Here is a 14,940-nt window from a genome sequence, read left to right as displayed (position 1 = left end):
CTAAGTATGCTTGGGATAGGGGAATGACATTGTTTTTTGTCTACAAGTCCACTATGCCAATCTAGATCTTCTGGGTTAACTGTCCTCCACTGGCAGATGGAGACAGTTAAATTCTGTAGTTCATTTACACATACTGTCCTCTAAACCCGTCAGCTGAAAATGATTAACACACTGTAAGAAGTTACGGTCTTCAACCATGAGGATACCACTAAACACAGGGATAGAAATCACGAGAAAAAACAGATAGATACTCTCTTTGGACAGTAGGCCAGACTCCCAGGATAATTGTTCAGGGGAAAAAAAAAAAGATTATGGTAAAGAGCAATTTATCTTCCTGTGTTAAGCTCCATCCCAATCAAACCTTCAGGATATCACAGGCAGTTGGAATTATGCATGGGAATAAAACAGCTGTTTGAAGAACCCACGACATACTGTATATGTGGCTTCTGAAGATAACTAACTTGGTTTTCCTCCATGTTTACTGTCAAAGATGCATCATTGGAGCTCTGTATACAATCATCTGGCCTTCCAATTAAACATTTGATGGAAGATGAACTGTGCAAGTCAAGAAAGAGATCAACTCAGGAGTGCTCACTTTTAGCTGGATCTACTTACCGTGTTGTAAACAGAGTATGCTGAAAGGACATGGAACAACGCTTGCTGCCTAGGTAGAAAGAGAGGACATTAAGATTTGATAGTCTGAGGAGCTAATCTTGCACTTCAACAAGTATTTCACAAAAAGCAAAAGGTGCATTTTACCGTAGCTTCTGCAAGTTCCTCTGCTGAAACAATGCAAAACTCAGAGAATTACATCAGGTACACATTACTCCTCTTTGGCAACAGGGCTTGCCTCTCTTTCCCCAATGGAGGAATACCACCAGAACAACGAAACAGGGCTAAACTATGCCATCAAACCAACAGCTCTATTAAGAAGACATGCACAAATATATAGTCTTCAGCACCCTCCTATCCATTTTTTTAAGCAGTCCAGTTAGGCTATAAAACTCAGAAAAACACTACCATCTTGATTTATTATGAGATATTTCCTCTCTCACCTTCAGTGTTGGCTAAAGAAGAACTAGGGTATAAATATACAGTGCAACTAGTAGAGGCTTAGCAATATGACTCCCATCAACACTAGTGGGTGCTCTACAGCTAAAATCCCTTCACTCCCAGCCTCAGCCAAATGTGTGGAAAATGTCACTCCTTAATGTTGTCAGTGTTCCTGCATAACTGCCTCAGAAACAGCACAAATATTGTTCCGTGCAACCAGGCAGGAGAGAGAGAGAGTGTGAGTGTGAGTGTGAGTGTGTGAGAGAGAATAAGTAGATTATTCAGTATTGTAGCCGGGTCGGTCCCAGGATATTAGAGAGACCAGATGGGTGAGGTAACTCACCCAGTTTAAGCTTAACAAGTAGCGGACAGATATGTAAAATGCCAGTGCATCAGTTGCTGTGTAGCAACTTCAGTGACTGCACCTACCAAAGGTTTATATTTTCCTTCCATGAATGCAGCTATTTCTTTTCCCCTTTGGGAGGCAGGGGAGCCCTGTATCCTTGCTGGAGCCCTGAAGAAGTATCCATTTTCCCCCCACTTTAACTCCCTGGTTTCTTTAGGTTCTGCATTGCAGCCTGGAGCCTCCTAGCTAAGGACTAGCAATCACAGAAGAAGAGGCACTGACTGGGCATGGAGACCAAGCAGCCCTCTCACCACTAGACATGGCCCGTCCAAGTCAGAGGTGTGCTGACAGAGGGACCATGCTGCTGAACGTGTGGTACCTGTTAGGAAGCCTGCACTTCAGCCCCTGGGGCTATCAAACTGATACCTTTGTGATGGTCAGTCAAGGGATCGGACAGAGAATAAAACAGATTCCCAATTATGGACAGTTTGGAACCATGTATCCAATACTCACTTAACTCCATAGCGATCCCGGAACATGATGTGGTTTCGAAAGGTGCGGTTGACATCTAAGTCTATCTGCTTGATTTCTGATGAGAAGCTCTTGGCTTGTTCTTTCATTTTCTGGATGGAAGTAAGGGACAGAGAAAGGAAAACCATTAAACAGCCATATATATCACCTCTAGATATAGAACATTTCAAGAGAAGAGACCTCTTCATTCCAGAGAGGGAGTCAGAACCATCAGCCTGCCTGTAACTCTTCGGTATTTAACGATAACAAAGCAACAACAGAATGAGAGAAATACATGCAGACTTGGAGAGTGAGCACAAAAATGCAGCCTGTCTATGGATTGCTAGTCTCGCTTCCTCCCCAGCATTTTTATGAGGCTGGGAGAAAGGGAAAAAACCCTCAGGAACATTTCCATAGGTCTTTCTCAATGATACTTCTCTCGTAACTGTCTGAAATGAATGAACCTGAAATGCTGCCTAAGTGAAATCAAGAAGCTGAGATTTTAACATGGTCTGGTCCCTCCATTTCTGATTCCGTTATTATGGAAAAAGTGTGGAAGTGGGAATGTGGACCTGTCTAGCAGACACGGACGAGAGACATCTTCTGCCTGTTAGTTTGCCATTGAGAGCAATGAGTCTGAAGCCACTTAACCCTCTCAGTGCCGTCGTATGTGCCAGGTACATGCGGACACTGTTCTCATTTCTGTTCAGGAGCACACCAGAAACATATAGAAAATGTGCTAATCTGTGCAGAGGGACACAATCAGGTACACCCTGAAGTGTTGTTCATAGGAATTTCTATTAAATCCCACCTAATGTGCACGGGCAGTGCAGCGAGGCTTGTGCACTACTTTCCTTTAAAGGTTTCTTTATTATTGAATTATCCCAGAGAAAAGATTAAGCGGCACACTCATCACTGAAATCTAGAATAAAGCCCCTACCACTACCACCAATGCCAAATCTGAGCTCCCAAACATTAAAGATTTCTATCGTGAAAGTAGAATGAATTATATTGTAAAAGTAGAATGGAATAAAGAAATGCTGTATGTACCTTTAAGCAGAAATAAGGAATGTTGAAATACAGGTGTCAGGAAAAGAAACATTAAGGCATAAACAATGAGTCCACTTAAGCTAATGGTGGAACATTAACCAGAGATCTGTAAAAGTTAGTAAGGAAATTGAATATGTATGTCTAGCCTCAGGTAAACTTGTCAGTTCTGCTTTCTTTGTCCTCTTGTTAAGTTCGCGCCCTTTTTATCTGTATAAAATAAGGTAGTGTGGGTCTTGCATGGTGCTCACATTATCTGAGTGTATTAGCAGAGTGCTGTGGTAATAAACAGAGTGGTCTAACAAATTGTGAGTCCTGAATCTAACTTTGACACTATCAAGGGACTACGTCAGTAGGTTTTTAGAATGGATTGTTTCTACTCCGATCTCTGACGCGTACACCATGATCCAGTGGATCGATGGTTGCCTATGAAGCTCTTCAGGGCAGAGATCGTGTTATATTTTGTCTCGTAAAGCACCGAGATGGCTGTTCGTGCTTAGAAAAATAATACATATTCATACATAGCTCATAGACCAATAGCAAAAACCCCTAGGTATTCTTAGCCTAGATGCTGTGCAGTGCAAATTTTTATGGTTTGATTGCTAATTACAATTTCCCTCCTCCCCAGAGAAACAAAACCATCTTAAGCCTATTAACCCCTCCTGGGGCTTTTTTTGAGTAGAGATTACACTGAGCCTTGAAGAGGGGTTCTGGCTTGTCCACTAGGGATGGGGCCAAGACTAGTAAACTGGTACAGTTAGGAATAAAAGTTAAATACATAGCAAGAGTTCCTCTTTGCAAAGAGATTTGCTGGCTTATTTTCTAAGCCACATTCACTGAAAAGAAAGATGGCATTGACTAAAAGGATTGATGCCTGCTAATGCTCAGAGCCCATCATATTTGAAGGAAATCAAATCACTACTATATGCTCACCTCACCCTAATACAGGATCCTTGCTCAAGGCAAAAACCCCTCCAGCCCTTAACAAACATGCCCCACGGAAGAATTACTTACCAGCCCCAAAGGTGGCACTCAGTTTAAGTGTGTGCATGCAAGTAAGAATCACCATGCTGGAGATAAGCATCTGAACTCATTTATATCCCTTAGATACCACTGGCAACCACATAATTGTCCTTTTGTTCTTTAAGCCCCTGAGACTATTTAGTGAATGAAATGTTCTGCCACCGAGTTTTGGAGCAGCCTGGGATGTAACTGCAGGTTAGAGTGCACACGACTGAACAATGATGCCACACTGGAACCCAGCACGAGGCTCCTCGTTAACCTACAGGCGGGAAGCCTTGAGTATCAGTAATAGATACACAGACGGATGGTAGGGAACCACTGCTTTAAAGATGTTTGTGGATCCAATTTACAGTATCCGTAGGTTGCCATTTCCCCTAAAGCTGACACATCAATTCGAGTTTTGGCTAGAAGAGCCCATCACACCCAGAGCTGGCTTCAGATTCATAACTGACTAGCAGCCCTGATTTGCCTAACAGCAACTCAGGCACTGGCTGAATAGCATGTGGGTTTTCCATCCTCCACAGAAAATGCTCAGAGGCGATTGTGACCTTTACATATTGGGGCTTGTAGCAGTCGCATTAACTCTGAACTTGTCACTGGGTTTGTGAAGGAGACACTGAAACTAGGGCCCATACAGAGTTATTGCCTGTACAAGCTAAGGGAGAATGAAGGGAAGGGAGCAGTAAAATGTGACACTTAGGAGTAGTTTAGTTTTCTAGCATTAATACTACAAATATCCTTTCTTGCACCCTATGGCTTCTTACATGTTACAAGGAAGCAGGCTACATGAGACACCCTTACTACGTACACTAGGGCACTTTGGTTCAAGTTTATTAACCTCCTGCAGGTAGCTCACTCGCTAAAGGAACAAAGTAACTCCAATGTAATCAATGTTTCCTATTAGCACAAAAAAACATTTCAATCTCCACTGACTGGGGAGTCCCTTAAGAGGCCACAAAAGGAACTAAGAGCCGACTCCAGAGCCACCCCTAGCAATGATTCTGACCTGCTAAAACAAACCCCCTTTCACACCCACTCATGTATAATTACGAGCTGAATGCACTTGCCCAGAGATGGCGCCTGGTCTAAGGAGCACCCTGTGCTCAGTGAACAGAGCTGCCCATGGTACAGTATTTAGTATGCGAAGCAATCCTAAAGCCAAGAACAATAAAGCCACTAGCATGTAAAAGAACAAAGTCACAACATCTTGGGATCTGAATGACAGATACACCTCTACACCGATATAACGCTGTCCTTGGAAGCCAAAACATCTTACCGCGTTATATCGAACTTGCTTTGATCCGCCGGAGTGCGCAGCCCCGTCCCCCCCGGAGCACTGCTTTACCGTGTTATATCTGAATTTGTGTTATATCGGGTCGTTTTATATTGGGGTAGAGGTGTACCTTGCATGAGGCCGTGAGCTACTGTTTCAATCACGAAGGTTGAATCATAGAATATCAGGGTTGGAAGGGACCTCAGGAGGTCATCTAGTCCAACCCCCTGCTCAAAGCAGGACCAATCCCCAGACAGATTTTTGCCCCAGATCCCTAAATGGCGCCCTCAAGGATTGAACTCACAACCCTGGGTTTATCAGGCCAATGCTCAAACCACTGAGCTATCTTTCCCCCCAGTAGCTCTACAGACTACAAGCAATGGGACTAGGTTTTCATTTTCAAGTAATTTGTGGACTTCTGAAGCTGGCTTGTTCTGCTCAGCTGCACTCTGTTGTTGAGCCCTGCGGATGTTTAAGCAGACAGAAGAATAGATGCCACTAGCTAGAAGTACCGACTGTAAAACCAACTTGACTAGTCCCATTTCATAAAGCTTTTAAAAACAACTGGCAAAAGTTGACAGATCTGCACTGCTTTCCTCCAGCAAACTCCCACTTTTCCTCCCCTTCTGCAGCTTTAAAGCCACCCTGTTGGGGGATAGAAACTTGATGGCAAAAGATGCATGGAGCACGGGAGGCAGGTAGAATAGGCCAGAGGAGGCTCTGCCTCCCCTGGCACTGCCACTGTCTTCAGACACCTGGTTGCGAGTTTGGCGGCGGATGTTTTTGCTTTGTTATGCCCCATGCAGGTTCCGGGGCAACTGAGGAGGCAATTTGTGCTATTCAGCTTCCTGGGTTCATCAGTAATCTCCCTGGACTCCACAAATTGCCTCCTCAGTTGCTTCCTCAGAAAACATCTTGGCTAAAAGGAGGTTAGAGAGACTTAGCCCTGGTCTACACTATAGGGTTAGGTCAAATTTAGCCACGTTAGGTCGATTTTAAAATGAATGCGTCTACACAACCAACCCCATTCCGTCAACTTAAAAGGCTCTTAAAATTGACTTCTGTACTCCTCCCTGGCGAGGGGAGTAGCATCAAAATTGACTTTGCTGGGTCGAATTTGGGGTAGTGCAGACGCAATTCGACGGTATTGGCCTCCGGGAGCCATCCCAGAGTGCTCCAATGTGACCGCTCTGGACAGCACTTTGAACTCCGATGCACTAGCCAGGTACACAGGAAAAGCCCCAGGAACATTTGAATTTCATTTCCTGTTTGGTCAGAGTGGCGAGCTCAGCAGCACAGGTGACCATGCAGTCCCCCCAGAATCACAAACGAGCTCCAGCATGGACCGAATGGGAGACACTGGATTTGATTGCTGTATGGGGAGAAGAATCTGTGCAGGCCGAACGCCTATCAAAAAGAAGAAATGCTAATATATATATGCCAAAAATTGCACAGGGTATGGTGGACAGAGGCTACAACAGGGACACACAGCAGTACCATGTGAAAGTTAAGGCGCTCAGGCAAGCCTACCAAAAGACAAAGGAGGCAAATGGTTGCTCCGGGTCAGAGCCTCATACATGCTGCTTCTATGATCAGCTGCATGGCATTCTGGGGGGTGGGGAGGGGAACCCTACCATTAGCCCACCACTGTCCGTGGACACCTGCAAGGGGGGAGTCTCACGCAATAGGGAGGAGGATTTTGTGGATGAGAAGGAGGAGAATGCACAGCAGGCAAGCTGAGAATCTGTTCTCCCCGGCAGCCAGGACCTTTTCATCACCCTGGAGCCAATACCCTACCAAGGTGGGATCCCTGACCCTGAAGCCAGAGAAGGCACCTCTGGTGAGTGCACATTTGTAACTACAGTACAGGGTTTAAAAGCAACAGTGTTTAATGTTTGATTTGCCCTGAAGACTTGGGATGCATTCACAGCCAGTACAGCTACTGGAAAAGTCTGTTAACGTGTCTGGGGATGGAGCGGGATCTTCCAGGGACATCTCCATGAAGCTCTCCTGGAGGTACTCCAAAAGCCTTTGCAGAAGATTTCTGGGGAAGGCTGCCTTATTTCGTCCTCCACGGTAGGACACTTTACCATGCCAAGCCAGTAGCAAGTAGTCTGGAATCATTGCAGCACAAAGCATGGTAGAAAATGGTCCTGGGTTTTGGTCGCATTCAAGCAACATTCAGTCTATATCTTTCTGTATTAGCCTCAGGAGAGTGATATCATTCAGGGTCACCAGGTTGAAATAGGGGAATTTTTGTAAGGGAACATTAAAAGGACCCCGTTCATGCTGGGCTGTTTGCGCTTGGCTAAAAGGGATCATACCGGAGAATAGCCACGCGGTGTGGGGAGGGGTGACGGGATCATCCCAGAGAATAGCCACGCCGTGGGGTGGGAGGAGGTGTGTGCTGCACATCCACCCAAAAACTGCAGCCCCTCCTTTTAAATGTGAAACCCAACTGGCATTGCTTGCTATGGGAAAAGAGGGCGCTGCAGTTTGAAACCATTCCAACATTATGAAGACGTAAGACGCCAACCCCGCATACCCATTGGCTTACCATGGCTACCTGGAAACCGAATTCTGTTGCCCAGCCATGTGTGATGTGTCACCATACTGGCAGGCGCTCAATATAAAAGGCAAAATGAGACCTTGTACCTAAAGCACATGTGCTGTCTGCTGTGAATTGCTTGCTTCACTGTGAAAGAGTCTCCCTTTTGTTCTCAGAAATGTATATCTTAAATTTTACTCTCCCTTTTTATCCCCCCACAGGTGCAAAATGTTTCTATGGTCCCCCTATCATCTCCATCCCCGAGGTTATTGCAGATTAGAAGGTGAAAAAAAACCACACTCGCGATGACATGTTTTCCGAGCTCATGCAGTCCTCCCGCACTGACAGGGCACAGCTTAATGCATGGAGGCATTCAGTGGCAGAGGCCAGGAAAGCATTAAGTGAGTGTGATAAGCAGAGGCAGGAGGCAATGCTGAGGCTAATGGGGGAGCAAATGGACATGATGAAGCGTCTGGTGGAGCTGCAGGAAAGCCAACAAGAGCACAGACACACACCCCTGCATCCACTGTATAACCGCCTGCCCTCCTCCCCAAGTTCCATATCCTCCTCACCCAGACACCCAAGAATGTGGGGGCGGGGGGGAAGAGGGGGAAAGAGGCCAGGCACCCAGCCACTCCACTCCAGAGGATGGCCCAAGCAACAGAAGGCAGTCATTCAAACAGTTTTGATGTATAGTGTGGCTACAATAAGCAATGTGGCCTTGTCCTTCCCTCTCTCCCCCACCCGGGCTACCTTGTCAGTTATCTCACTTTTTTTTTAAATTAATATAGAAAGAATGCATGGTTTCAAAACAATAGTTACTTTATTTCTTTTGTCAGCTGTGATCAAAGTGGGGAGGGTGGTTGGCTTACACGGAATTAAAATCAACAAAGGGGGTGGGTTTGCATCAAGAAGAAACACACACAACTGTCACACCGAAGCCTGGCCAGTCATGAAACTGGTTTTCAAAGCCTCTCTGATGCGCACTGCGCCTAGCTGTGCTCTTCTAATCGCTCTGGTGTCTGGCTGCTCAAAAATCGGACACCAGGTGATTTGCCTCAACCTCCCACCCCGCCATAAACGTCTCCCCCTTACTCTCACAGATATTATGGAGCACACAGCAAGAGGCAATAACAATGGGAATGTTGGTTGCACCGAGGTCTAATCTAGTCAGCAAACAGCGCCAGCGTGCTTTTAAAAGTCCAAAGACATATTCTACCACCATTCTGCACTTGCTCAGCCTATAGTTGAACTGCTCCTTACTGCTGTCCAGGGTGCCTGTGTATGGCTTCATGAGCCATGGGAGCAAGGGGTAGGCTGGGTCCCCAAGGATAACTATTAGTATTTCAATATCCCCAACGGTAATTTTCTGGTCTAGGAAGTAAGTCCCTTCTTGCAGCTGCTCGAACAGCCCGGAGTTCCTAAAGATGCGAGCGTCATGCATCTTTCCCGTCCATCCCACGTTGATGTCGGTGAAACATCCCTGGTTATCCACCAGTGCTTGCAGCACCATTGAGAAGTACTCCTTGCGGTTTATGTACTGGTTGGCAAGGTGGTCCGGTGCCAAGATAGGGATACGTTCTGTCTATCGCCCCACCAGAGTTAGGAAACCCCATTGCAGCAAAGCCATCCAGTATGACCTGCACATTTCCCAGAGTCACTACCCTTGATAACAGATCAGTGATTGCATTGGCTACTTGGATCACAGCAGTCCCCACAGTAGATTTGCCCACTCCAAATTGATTCCCAACTGACCAGTAGCAGTCAGGCATTGCAAGCTTCCACAGGGCTATCGCCACTCGCTTCTCAACTGTCAGGGCAGCTCTCATCTTGGTATTCCTCCGCTTCAGGGTGGGGGAAAGCAACTCACAAAGTTCAAGGAAAGTGGCCTTACGTATGCGAAAGTTTCGCAGTCACTGTGAATCATCCCATACCTGCAACACTATGTGGTCCAACCAGTCTGTGCTTGTTTGCCGGGCCCAGAATCGGTGTTCCACTGTATCAACCAGCCCCACTGCCACCATGATGTCCCAATTGCCACAGCCCGTGCTTTCAGGATTGTCTGTGTTCATGTCCTCCTCACAATCGTCCTCGTGCTGGCATCTCTTAGCCAGGTTCTGCACATACTGCAGGATAATGCACGAGGTATTTACAATGCTCACAAGAGCAACGGTGAGCTGAGTGGGCTCCATGCTTGCCGTGCTATGGTGTCTGCATGGGTAACCCAGGAAAAAAGGCATGAAACGATTGTATGCCATTGCTTTCACGGAGGGAGGGAGGGGAGACTGACGACATGTACCCAAAACCACCCGCGACAATGTTTTTGCCCCATCAGGCATTGGGAGCTTAACCCAGAATTCCAATGGGCAGCGGAGACTGCAGGAACTGTGGGATAGCTACCCACAGTGCACCAGTCCGTGAGTTGATGCTAGCCATGGTATTGAGGACGCACTCCACCATCTTAATGCGCTTAGTGGGGACGTACACAATCAACTGTATAAAATCGATTTCTAAAGATCGACTTCTATAAAACTGACCTAATTTCGTAGTGTAAACATACCTTAGGAACCAGGTGAACCCATAAAACCTGCCGTTGTTGGGGATCTCAGATAAAAAAACGACTGACCTGCTGAGCTCCATAGAGAAGTGTTGGTTTAATCCTGCAGGATGCTGAATGCCCGCTGAGGTGTGCTGGGAACCCCCAGCTCCTACTGACATGAGGGTATCAACACCTCTCAACAAGAGCTCAGCACCTTATATGTCCTAGCCCTGTATCCAGAAGCTCCTCCAGCTGGATATGCAAGAGATCCTCGTTACGTATAGATCCCTATAGGTAAATGTGGGAAGAACGAGGACATGACGATGGCCCTGCCTGATGTTAGGGACAGGGAGAATCCTGAAAACAGCATGAGCAGCTCTGTGTAAAGGAATTTCAAGACCGCTCAGTATCAGCCTTGCTCCAGGCCCAGGACTCCACATTGGCTTCAGTAGGAGCAACGAGAGGCCAATGCTGAGCACTTATGAAAATCCAACACAAAATATTTTTTCCTCCTGATGTAAACTCCCTGGCAGAGGCAAGGAGGAGAGAGAAAGCGAGACTTTGGGCCCGCTTAGAGCAAACATTATAGAGGAAAGAGTCAAGGCACCTATTTTGTTCCCTACACAAAAATCCATGGTTTCTGAGAACTGGACTCTAAACCTCTTCTGGGTGAAATTAAAATGAGAACTAATTGCTGGCCTCAGGTGGCACCGAGGCCGAGGAAGATTAAGAAGAGCTGCTTTCAGGGATTTGTGTCATGCAAAGCCTCTTACACTGTGTGGTTCCTGTTTATTGCAGATCCCTCAGGAGTTTATCGTTAAACTACTTGTGACTTTCATTTATTCATATTGTTTTACTTACTGTGCGGCGTGGCCTGCTGGGGCTCTTCTGTACCCTCACCAATGATGGTTGGAGAGAAAAAATGCCAGAGAAACCTCACTAACCCTGCTCATTAGCATGATCTTGGTTCCATGTTCTTGTATGTCTTACAAGATTATATATACCAGCAAGATTTTGCGATTAATATCTATGCTTGACTAACTGTAATAGGCAGAGTTATTAGACATACTTTTGTCTATTGGATGAGACGCTTGACTCTCTTACCCTCGGTCTCTGAAGTGTAACCACTGGGCTATGCTGCGTTTGCTTTACAGTATTGTTCTTATTGCCAAAAATAATACAAAGAAAGTTCAAAAGACTCCTGTGTTGTGAATACCTTTTCTCTGGCATGCAGCTCCCTCCTGTGCCTGCTAGCACCACTCAGCTGGCCAGAGGAAGCTCCAAACAGCAATGGGATGTACTCTTCCCCTCCCCCTGGCCCTGCATGCTGCTTCTATAATGCTTCTATCCTCTGTTGGGCTTGGGGAGCAAAAGACCAAGCGATCCTAGTTAATCTCACTTTGCCAACAGTTCCGCATGCTCTGCAGAAATGCTATTAGCCTGATGTCTGAAACCCAGGCATATTTAGGCTGATGGCAGACAACAGATCAGGAAAGAATGGAAACCACTAATGGTTGACCAATGATGGATAGTGGGACAATCAAGGAAGTGCTATGAGGGTTGTGGGGGGTGGCTAGGAAGCAAGAACAATTATTGATCTAGTGATCCCATGAACCGCATGCAGAAAAGGATGCTGGAAAGTAGCCAATAGGTTTCTTGTTAAAATATTTTTATTACAATCAAACTCAGTAAGCCCTCTTGTTCAATTTCTTGTTTAACACACACAGACATTGTTTATTTCATGCCAAAAAAGCCTCAAAAGATCTAGCTTTGTAAAGAGATTTAATGGGAGGCAACGGAAACAAGACTTTTCTCCTATTTATAAAGGAAATCCTGTAAATTGAATAATTTTTAATAGACTATTTCAATAGGATGTTTCTATATAAAAGGGCCGAGGGTCAGAAAATAAAGGACACCCGTCATTTCAACCTGAGCTGTTATGATGCTGCCAGCAAAAAAAAATTTCAGTGAAATGGGGGGGCGGGGCAGGGAGGGTGATGTTTTGTAATCCAGAACTCTTAAATACACAAATCCTTAAATGAATTCTCAGCTATGTGATTTCCCCTGGACTTTAATTGGGTCATGCTGCTAAAATCCTTTTCCATGTTGGTTTGAAAATTCATCCATCAAACTCAGCTGTGCAATGAAAATATAACAGCAAAACTGTAATGAAGAGAGATTTTGGTTGCGTCAGTTTTTGGGGACTTGGGACACTTTAAAAAAAGAAGGAGCCAGAAAATGCTGAGCACCTATTCTTTAAGCTGTCTCAAGTTCGACGCCCCACGTCCCTCCCAAAAAACCCAACACACCCAAAAACTTTTGGTTGCTTTTGAAAATGTTGGCCACTATCTTCAGTGACCAGTTTCAATCAGATACAGCAACATCTAAAACTTCGGTTGGCAGAGTCTCAGTAGCACTGTTTGAAGCAACCAATATTCCAGAAAGAGCTTCTGGATTTAGGGTCGCTTTGAAATAGTGGGGTGGAGGGTACAAATGGATAAAAAGAGTCGATCCTCTTTTTATTTTCAGTCTGTACTCTTACTTGTAGTAGCTATGAATGTAGAGGAAGAAAGGCTTATGGGACAGAAACTTGACTGTCTCCCAGATCAGTGGTGATAAAGAGACACAGAACACAGTGAAAGGAGCAGTGATTCACTCCTTCACCTATTTCACTAGTGGAAACCAAAAGTTAACATCCGCTGCATGATATTCACTACACCACTGCCTACTGGGGAAGGGACACAGATGGTATTCTGTCTCCCGCTCCAAAACCCCTCCATCAAGAGATCACACATCCATCCATCATTGCCCACCTTCTGATGGCTCAGGCTTCAAGAGTGCAAGTCTAACTTATCATGATGTACCGGAATCCCAGTAGACTGGCCACAGGTTTATCCACACACACATCCCCTTGTGATCGCTGCTATGAAGGCACCATACCTCATATTTTCCTTCATTCTCAGTCTTTATCTTCTCGATATCTAGCAGGAGTGACCAGACCTGGCCTCGCACCTGCAGGGGGATCCCTTTGTAAACCCTGCGGAACATCTGCAGATTAAACGGAAAACAGGACAATGTTAATGCGTCAAGCCTCCAAGACAGATGTATTTCAAGCACAGAAGGCCCCTAAGTAGAGCATCTCGAGGAGACCATAGACATGCCAGTGAATGATTTGGTAATTAAATGACCCCCCTCTTACATTCTCAGCCATTGTTAATTCCCTCTATGAGGTCAAGTCAATCCAAGACAGGGCAGGAGCACTCACATGCTGTAAGAGTGTGAGGATCTTCACTGGAACTCTCCTCTGCAGACATACTGTCCTTCCAGAGGCAGCATGGTATATATGGAAGGGGCCAAACCCCAACATCCATACATGCATCTTCCCCATTCTGCATGGAAGAGAGCTTGAGGACTTAGCAGCAGTACCCCATCCCTCCCTGTCAACTCCGCAGGGAGCTGTCTGCACAGGGCAGACTGGGCACAATGAACACTGGGCTCCCACTGGGGAGCTTCTCGGAGTGCATCTGCATTGGAGCTATGCTGTCAGGGAGGAGGTGGTGCTGCAGGAGAAGGAGGAAGGTTGAAGGGCTCGGCACAAATGGCCCAGAGCATGAGAGATACTCCCCAGGGATTCCCAGGGTTGTGAAGCACCTCACCACACCTGCCCCTAGCGTGAAGCAGTCTGCTCTGTGCCTGCCGTGACTGAAACCATATTATCACTGCCTCCCAGGTCTGCACAGATGTTGCCCTCTCTTGTGCTGGCTAGCGATAGGCAAACGCCAAGCACCGAGTCCTCAGAGCACTCCCTGCAGTATCCAGCTCCTGTCGCTGGATTCTCAGGGTAGATCTACACTGGAATAAAAGAGCTGTTCACTCGGGTCAGCTGACTCAGTCTGCGGGGCTACTGCTGTGTAGACGTTTGGGCTCAGGCTGGAACCCAGACTCTGGGAACCTCCTCCCCTCGCAGGATCCCAGAGCTCAGGCTCCAGCCCGAGCCCAAAGGTCCACAAAGAAATTTTACCGCCTTGCAGCCCATGCACCACGAGCCCAAGTCAGCTGACCCGGGCCAACCACGGGTGTTTAATTGTTGTGTAGATGTACCCTCATAGTAATCACCAAATTCACTGTTCCCAAGGGAACAGCATACACACAGCTTGACTGGCAGAACTCAGGATCAGGTCCTTTATAACATCACAACACGGAGATACACTTATAACTGTTTCACTATAAACGTATGATCAAAAATTAAGATTCAAGAGATACTGAGTAAGGATAATGGAAACAGAAATGGTTACATATAAAATAAAAAGTATAGCACACTTCTTAGAGTCTAAACTTAATTTTAACAGGCTAAAATCCTTGTCTTAAGTAGTTTCCCAACTAAAGCAATCTTCCAGCATCCCAACCTACATGAGATCCACCATTCACGGATGCAAAAAGGGCTGTCCTTCGTGTCCCTGGATGACAGTGCACCTCTAGATAAAAGCTCTTTTCCCACCACTGTTCTTCTCTTCCTGTTGACTCCCCCCCCCCCCCCGTTGACTCATGTAAATAAGGTAAAACAGATTTATTTGGGGTTTGGACCCCATTGGGAGCTGGGC

General features: G+C 46.1%; 1 protein-coding gene across 5 annotated transcripts in view; it reads right to left on the bottom strand.

Annotated features, from left to right (window-relative positions):
• Positions 1 to 14,940, bottom strand: part of LOC117877345 — a 169,465-nt gene that overhangs the window by 15,886 nt on the left and 138,639 nt on the right. For all 5 annotated transcript variants that reach the window (XM_034770373.1, XM_034770376.1, XM_034770371.1 and 2 more), the window contains 3 exons: positions 13,280 to 13,387; positions 1,913 to 2,022; positions 616 to 664 (listed from right to left, as the gene is read on the bottom strand). In XM_034770373.1, the coding sequence (XP_034626264.1) occupies positions 616 to 664; positions 1,913 to 2,022; positions 13,280 to 13,387 (267 nt within the window). The remainder of the gene's footprint in view (positions 1 to 615; positions 665 to 1,912; positions 2,023 to 13,279; positions 13,388 to 14,940) is intronic.

The sequence above is a fragment of the Trachemys scripta genome, chromosome 4 (genome assembly GCF_013100865.1).
Source record: "Trachemys scripta elegans isolate TJP31775 chromosome 4, CAS_Tse_1.0, whole genome shotgun sequence".
NCBI classification, from domain to species: Eukaryota; Metazoa; Chordata; order Testudines; family Emydidae; genus Trachemys; species Trachemys scripta.
The sequence above is the reverse complement of the archived record's forward strand: the minus strand, read 5'-3'. Positions and strand labels throughout refer to the sequence as shown.